Source organism: Cinclus cinclus, chromosome 7 (assembly GCF_963662255.1).
Source record: "Cinclus cinclus chromosome 7, bCinCin1.1, whole genome shotgun sequence".
NCBI lineage: Eukaryota > Metazoa > Chordata > Aves > Passeriformes > Cinclidae > Cinclus > Cinclus cinclus.
Window position 1 is genome coordinate 12,961,607 of NC_085052.1, and position 7,823 is coordinate 12,969,429.

At 57.0% G+C, this 7,823-nt stretch overlaps 1 protein-coding gene across 1 annotated transcript; it reads left to right on the forward strand.

Annotated features, from left to right (window-relative positions):
• Positions 1 to 1,741: 1,741 nt before the first annotated feature.
• On the forward strand, positions 1,742 to 7,605 carry TLX1 (T cell leukemia homeobox 1). Its single transcript, XM_062496493.1, has 3 exons — positions 1,742 to 2,210; positions 3,851 to 4,052; positions 7,383 to 7,605. The coding sequence occupies exons 1-3, from the start codon at positions 1,742 to 1,744 to the stop codon at positions 7,603 to 7,605; spliced, it is 894 nt and encodes a 297-aa protein (XP_062352477.1).
• Positions 7,606 to 7,823: the final 218 nt, after the last annotated feature.

Here is a 7,823-nt window from a genome sequence, read left to right on the forward strand (position 1 = left end):
ATAAGGCAGGCAGAACACAAACCACCGGGCAAAATCCTGATGCCGAGGCCGGGAACGCTAGGTCGGGCTGGGCAGCGCTGGTGGGCAGCAGTCGGAGGACGAATTCAAGGTGCCACCGGCGGCTCTGGGCACGGCCCGGCTGTGAGGAGCAGGCACCGGCGGGCAGGACAGCAAGAAATTTTACAGAAATTGCAATAGTGGCTTTAATTTTCATGCTGTTTTAAACTTTTAAAATAATTTTGTATATATACACAGATACATATATATATATATAGACACAGATACATATGTGTGTGTGTGTATATATATATTTATACATATACAGATACATATATATATATATATATATATATATATATATATATATATATACTTTTTTTTTTTTTTAACGAAAACATTCATCTCTCCGCGGGCAGGTGCGGGAGGGGACGGCGGCAGCAGACGGCGGTTCCAGCAGTGACGGGTGCCCCGTCAGCGGTGTCCACTGCCCCGTGGGCCTCAGCTGGGGTCTGCCATCGTCCCGAGGGTATGAGCCCAGCTCCGGCTCTCCGGAGGGAGAACCCCCAAGCCTCCTCCCATCACACCCCTTCCACGAGTCCGGGCACTTGTGGGGTGCCCTTCTCAAAGTCCCCGTGTCTCTGCTCTGCGGTCTGGTGGTGAGACAGCCGCCTTTTCCGCTGCTTTTTGAAAGGTGCCGATTTTGAAATTGAGAACACCCTTCCGGAACAAAGGGGCACGAAGGGTCTGGGATCTCACCAGAAGGGGATCCTCCGGCTTCAGCCCTCGCTCGGGATGAGCGGCAGCCCTTGGGGATCGCAGCCTACGCTCGGTTCTCCGGCGGGGGCTGGCAGCAAAGATCCCCCTTCCCTGCGGTCTGCGGCCACAAACTCCGGGACCAAACGCCCCCGCTCTGCCGCGCGGTATCAGCCACTATTTCACCCCCCAATGTCCCGCGCTCACCCAGCGCTCACTTATTAAGGCTGAGACGGGCGGCGATTATTTTTTCTTTCTTTCTTTGCGGAGGGGGTGCGAGAGGGGGCTGGGGAAGAAGAAACTCCTCTTGTGTGCTCTTCTCTGCTGTCATTCACTGGGCTGCTCTCAGCATCCAACCAATGGAGAGTGAGGGCCTGCAGCAGTAGGCCCTGGGTAGGGTGATTGATGGGCAAGCGGGGCGGCGGGCGATCGCACTCACAATCCGCCGCGCTCCGCTCCGCGGGGCTCCCGGCTCCCCACTGCCGGCCGAAGCGAGGGGTCCCCGGGGCACCCTTGTGCGTGTGTGTGTGTGTGTGTCCGTGCGTACGTCTATGTGTCCTGGGTGAAAGGCTCCTGACGTGTCTTGGTACCTGGAGGTGCTGGGTCTCATCACAGCGGGACCAGTGTGCATGGCCGGAGTGTCGCCTCTCTGCTTCTGGAAGCTGTTGGGTGTTTGGTGCGGTTGTGTCTCCAGTGTCTGTGTCCTGGGCACGGCTGTCGCGTCCCGGGCTGCGGGGGTGTTTCACTCTTGTACCTAGGCTGCGCATGGCTGTGCTGGTGTGTCTTCGTGCTGAGCGTGTGGCTGCCGTGTCCCGGCCTTGCGTGGCTCTGCTGACGTTTCTTGGGGTGCTCTGCCGTCGTGCTATGGGACTGAGCGCGTAGCCGGCGTGCTCCGGCTGTGTGCGGCCCCGTTGCCGGTTTCGGGGGGGTGCGGGGCTGTGCCGCCCTGCCCGGTGTGGAGGTCCGGCCCCGGTGTCCGAGAGGCGGCATGGAGCACCTCGGGGCTCACCACCTGCACCAAGGGCAAGCCGAGCCCATCAGCTTCGGCATCGACCAGATCCTCAACACGTCGGAGCCGGGCAGCTGCATGGTGTCGCACCCGCGGCTGCAGGACTCGGCGGACTACGGGCTGGGATGCATCGTGGGCAGCGCCTATAACACGGTCACGGGTGGCTACGGGGCGAGCGGCGGCGCGGCCGGCGCCTACACCGGTACCTCCTGCAGCATGGGCGGCCTGCCCGGCTCCTACAACGTGAACATGGCGGTGAGCATGAACGGCAACACCTTGAGCTCGGCCGGCGGGGTGATCCGCGTCCCGGCCCATCGCCCCGTGGCCGGCGGCGTCCACCAGCCCCTCTCCGCCGCCGTGCCGGCAGTGAACGGCATGAACAGCCTCACGGGGCTCACCTTCCCCTGGATGGAGAGCAACAGGCGATACACAAAAGACAGGTTCACAGGTGAGTTGCGCCACCGGGAACCCCCTTCTCTCTCTGCTCCCGCTGCCCGGCTTCCTCTCCCGCCGCCCGGCCTCGGCGCGGCAACCGGTGTCCGCAGGGGCACGCAGGATCCAGGCGGGGATCTCTCCGGCCAGGTGGAGAAAGCAGCCGGGATTGTCCCGGGGAGTTGGTCAGGAAGGAGGCCAGAAGCAAGATGGGGTGAGAAATGAGGCGTAATCAACCCCCCTGAATGAGTTGTATTTCCTTTTGTTTGTTTGTTTTGATATTTTGGTTGGTTTAATTGTTGGTATATATGTTTTATTGTTGTTGTTTTAGTTAATTTTAATTTATTTACTTATTAATTTGGTGTAGGTTTTTTACATTTCTTATTTATTTATTTATTTATTTTTCCCGCGATACGGGTCGGTAAAGGCGGGCAAGGAGGAAAAGGGATGGTAAACTCCGCACACGACCTCCCGCGAGCCCTGGGCACGGCTGCCCAATCCTTGCCGCCTGACCCAACACCCGGGGAAACTTTCCTTCAAAACCGAGAGTTATTTGGGAAGCACAGCCCGGCCGGCGAGACGGCGGACAGGCAGCCCCGGCCCTGGCCTGCCCGGGAAGGCCGTCCCGTTGCTTTCCTTAAACCGGACTGGCTTTCCCCGGCTGCGGGTTTCGGCTCAGCCTTTTTCCGCACCAAAAGGGAATTTTTGCAGTCCCGACCAGAGCGGGACCCGGGCTAGAGCCACTTCCCGCCTCGCCGCCTTTTCCAGGTGTAGCTGGGCTCGTCTTTCGGCACTAACAAAGCAAAAACTCGAACAACGAAAAGAAATTAAAAAAAGACGCAAACAAACGAACAAAAGGAACGAAATTACAATGAGGAAAAATCAGCCCCTCTTTCCTAGGGCGGAAACCGAGGTCAAATTTTTGAAAGTTCCCATTTAATTTCAACCCGATAGAGCTGGGTTCGGACACGGCCGTGGGTGGACGAACGGGCAAGCACCTGACTGGATTTCACTCAATTTGTTCCTGGCTTAGACACAATGTGACTTTTCACTCATTATATTTTTGTGGGGTTGGAAAAAAAACCAAACCAAACCAAACCCAAACAAAACAACTTTTATTTAAAACAAAACAAAACAAAAAAAAAAAACAAACGACAACAAATCGCAGCTCCGAATTCCAGTCCGGGACTTTACTTCCCGTGTACGAGGTACTGGGGCCGGGGCCGGCTGGGTTACGGCCGCGCCTAAACGAAATTATGCCGAGCCCGCTTGGCACGGAGCGCGGAGCTCCGGCCCGGCGCCAGGACCCGCTGCCGCTGCTGAACCCCGTTCCTCGGCAGGCACTCGGCAGGGCGAGCGGCCGCCTTCCCCTCCGCCGGAGCCGAGCGGTGCCCGGCGGGTGCCCGCAGCACTCAGGAAAGGCCGCCGGGCCTTCCCGGTACGCGGGGCCGCCGCCGAGATTTTGCAGTTCGTGCGTGTGTGTCGGCGGGGAAGCCGCGGCTTCGGAGCGGTGTGGGGGGGTGGTCCCCAGCCCAGCGGCCGGGAGCCGGAGCCCCTCTGCTGATGTGTCGCTGCTTGCTTCTTTGCCTCTCATCCCCCCTCCTCCCGTGTCCCCCCCAGTGGCCCTCTCACCCTTCACTGTAACACGCCGTATAGGTCACCCGTACCAGAACCGCACACCCCCCAAGAAGAAGAAGCCGCGCACCTCCTTCACCCGCCTGCAGATTTGCGAGCTGGAGAAGCGCTTCCATCGGCAGAAATACCTGGCCTCGGCCGAGCGCGCTGCCCTGGCCAAGGCCCTCAAGATGACGGACGCCCAGGTGAAGACCTGGTTCCAGAACCGGCGTACTAAGTGGAGGTGAGGGACCGGAGGTCTCGCTGGGGCAGTCCGGGGGCACAGACCTCGCTGCCAGCAGCTCTGCCAGGAGCATTGGCCGCGGCGCAGAGGCGCGCAAGCCCCGTGTGTGTGTGAAAGTGCCCGCGTGTGTACGCGCTCGTGTGCATGCACAGCGGTGTGTGCGTGTGTGCATGGGCTGTGTGCACACCTGCGGGCGTGTGCGCAAGCACGACACTCGTGTATATCTGCACGGTCAGTGTGAGGGCCACGCGTGCCGGCGTGTTCCTGCGCGCAGTGTGTGTGTGTGAGTGTGCACGGGACTGTGAGTGCAAAACTCAGCCCCGCGAGTGTGGCGTGGTGCGAGCCGTGTATTACGTGGACTGTGCACACCGGACCTGCGTGCAAAGACGTGTGCGCGTGTGCCACGGGGATGAATGTGTGTGTGCACACACGTGTGCTGTGGGTGCAGTCAGTGTCATCAGAGGGTGAGGAGGCTCCTGCGCCTCTCTCCGCGGCAGCTGCGTGTGGGAGCCCCCGGCCCGGGGCTGTCGGGAGTACCGGGCTCTGCTCAGCGCCGAGGTTTTCGTCCCCGCGGGGTTCGCGGCGCCTCCTTGCCCAAACGCTTTCTTTTTGTTCTGCTGTCGGGCGTGCCGGTAAAGCCGGAGAGGAAAAGAAGGCTGGGCTCACACGGAGCCTCCAGGGCTCCATCGCAGTGACCCTGCCCCTCCCAAGCTGCACGCTCCGGGATGTTCCCTGGGGACAGGGCTTCCTCGGGGACAGAAAGTGATGGGCAAGGGGGAGCACCCTCAGAGAGCAGAGAAGGTGGGTGCTGAACTGCTGGGTGCTGATCACTGGGTGCTAGAGGGCGGGCAGGCAGCTTCTTCAAAATGGGGGGAAAGGGCTTTCCCAGAGTCTTCCCAAGGATTAAAAGGACAGCGATTGCCTGAGTATGCTGGGGTTGGGTAAGAAATGGGGATCAAGGAACTTGAAACCAAGGGCGTGTGTGAATCCTTAGCCACAGTGAGTTCTTCCCTAGAGAATCCGTGGTAGTGCAATTGCCCAACTGTTAGGAAGTCTCTAGCTGGAGTGATCTCCGTTGGCCAGAAACAGAATCCTGGAGGAGGAACAATCCTGCTGTGGCCTGCAAAATGGGGTCATCTGTGTCTTCTAACCAGGTTTCCTAAGGAAGTGAGGCAAATCCATCTGTCAATACTCTTTGCGTCTGTTGGCTAAATTCAGCCTCTTTTGGCAGAGGTGCAGAGGATACAAACCTATTCACATGTCTTACAAAAAATAGCTGGGTAAAGAGAAACAAAATCCTGCTTCTGCCTAAGGGAAAGGCTGCAGCCAGACCTCAGCTGTAATATTAGACACGGGAGAATCTCTGGCCTGAGTCAGAGGGACACAGGCATGTAAGTTCTGTCTGTATGCATCTGTGCCTGCTGCGTGTTGCAGTGGAGATGTGGGTGCCCCTGGCTGATAGCACACCCAACTTACTGCCTCAGGTTCCTGCACTGGGCAGTGGGCTCTGAGTGGTTCCTGGGGCACTGAGAGCTGGAAGGAGCTGCTGCAGGCTCGGCCTGAATGAGGCAGTGGGAAGTATCCAAGAAAAGAGAGTTGCTATAAGCCCTCTGAGCAATTTAACTGCTTGAATGCAGATTGGGGAAAGAGTCCTGCCTGGAGTCCCCCTTGCCTGGAGTGAGGTGGCTGTGTGATCCCCTCCTCAGATTTTGCCTCTTGCTTTAAACACAGCTCTTTCCAGGCAGGTATGAACCTGGAAATCCGGTTCTGATGTGAATCCTGACTAGACCAGCTGCTTGCAGCAGGGAGACACTTGGGATCAAGGTGCTCACAGCTGTGGTGCTCCTGATCACCCTGGACCTGGGGCTCTCTTCCTTCTCCTGGAGCATCTCCTCATTGTGCCGGGAGTCATTAAATATTCATTGAGGCAGAGACCGAGCTGCTCCCCGGGCTGGTGCAGCTCTGAGCCCGCTCTTCCCGGGATGTCTGATGTGAGATGTTGACACAGTGATTAGAACAGGGACTGAGCCTTGAGCTACCTGCTCCCAGGAGGGAACACTGGCCACGTGTCAGGAGGCTTGGGTGCCCAGAGGCCCATTGCTAGCATTCGAGCCCCAGCCTGCTTCCCCTTTGGGAGCCAGGGACCCTCTGCCTTGTGTTCTGAAATGTCACTGTGGAGATCAGAGATGCCACTGCCAATTCCCATGGCCAAAGAGGATGAGACATCTCACGTCCCTCTGAGTTGCTAAATTAAAAAGCTGCCATTCCTGTGTCACTGGTCCACTGAAGCTGCTGAGAGGATGTCAGCTAAGCCTAGGGGTGTGAGGGAGGGAGAAGATGCTTTGGGAATCATCCTGGGTCCAGCACTGTGAGTTTCTCCTGGGTTTTCCCAGCAACATCAATAGAAGTGCCAGGTGAAGTAGAGGTGAGCACAAGCTGCAGACTTTAGACTGACCTGACATCCAAGCAAGCAGGAGTGGAGCTTCCATTGTGGATATGAGAGGATTCAGGTTATTTCTACCTATCCCATTCTCTGCTCCCAGGCTCCCAGAGCCAGGGCCCAATCAACACTGGAAAGAATCCCTTCTGAGCCCCTAACACCCTCTCTTTGGGGATTGCCTCTGCTGGTTTCACACCAGGAAGAAACATGTCCAAGCTGTTCTGAAAAACATTGTCATTCACCCTTTCCAAGTAGTATATTCTATGCTTCGATTTTTCTTACTGCTGAAAACTGTGTTTCTAGTGTTTAGCTGAAATTTTGCTGCCTACCATAGGAATGCTTTTGCCTTCATCCAAGCTCTCAACAGCTGGCCACCGCAGTATGGCAGATAAATTGGCAAACTTGGATGCTGGAATGGGATGTGTGAGGTGGCACTGCCCATCTCCCAGCTGTGTGGCACTGCCAGTCACTGTCTCAGCCCACACTGCTCCATGTTTCTTCATAGGGCTTTGCATGCTTGGCTCTTGCTGTCAGACCAGAGCATGTTTTCAGGGGTTCACAACTTTTGCAATGCTGTTGTGTGACACTTTGGGTGTTTTATCTCTGCTTTTCTTGTTTCCTGTGGGCAGAGAGTAATCCAGAGCTGTGGGTTGCTCCCAGCTCTCTTTGATCAGAGCAATTTTTGTCGAGGTCAGTAAGACAGACAGACCCACTCCACAGTTTATGGAATTTACTGGCCATTTGTGTGGGGGATGTGGGACCACGCCATGGCAAGGCACCTTTTCCTACCCCTGCCCTCCCACGCCATGGACACCCAACACAACTTAATCTCTCTGGAGATACCGTTCCTTTTCTTCCCCAGGCCCCCCTAATGTCTCCCTCTCTCCTAGGAGGCAGACAGCAGAGGAGCGGGAGGCTGAGCGGCAGCAAGCAAACCGCATCCTCATGCAGTTGCAGCAGGAGGCCTTCCAAAAAACCATCAACCAGCCCATCCAAGCCGATCCCATCTGCGTCCACAACTCCTCTCTCTTCGCCCTCCAGAATCTCCAGCCTTGGTCTGATGACTCCACCAAGATCACCAGTGTCACCACTGTCGCCTCTGCTTGTGAATAAGTGTGGCACGCACTGGTGACACCTACACCTTCTCTGGCGGGGCTGTCCCCAGGGGTACGCGAGGCATTCTTGGTGGGACATGTTGCAACTCTGTTTCTCCTTGAGGAGGGCTGGAACCCCCTGATACTCTGGCCACATACATCCTATATATATCCAGCCGGAGAGACCCTTCACAAGGAACAAAAAGAAGGAAAGCCACCCCAAAAACTGTCCCCAGC

Excerpts from the sequence above, each read along its gene's own strand:
- TLX1 (XM_062496493.1), top strand. The coding sequence starts at position 1,742 with ATGGAGCACCTCGGGGCTCACCACCTGCACCAAGGGCAAGCCGAGCCC. Across the intron at positions 2,211-3,850 it reads CACAAAAGACAGGTTCACAG|GTCACCCGTACCAGAACCGC; the intron begins GTGAGTTGCGCC and ends CACGCCGTATAG. Across the intron at positions 4,053-7,382 it reads AACCGGCGTACTAAGTGGAG|GAGGCAGACAGCAGAGGAGC; the intron begins GTGAGGGACCGG and ends CCTCTCTCCTAG.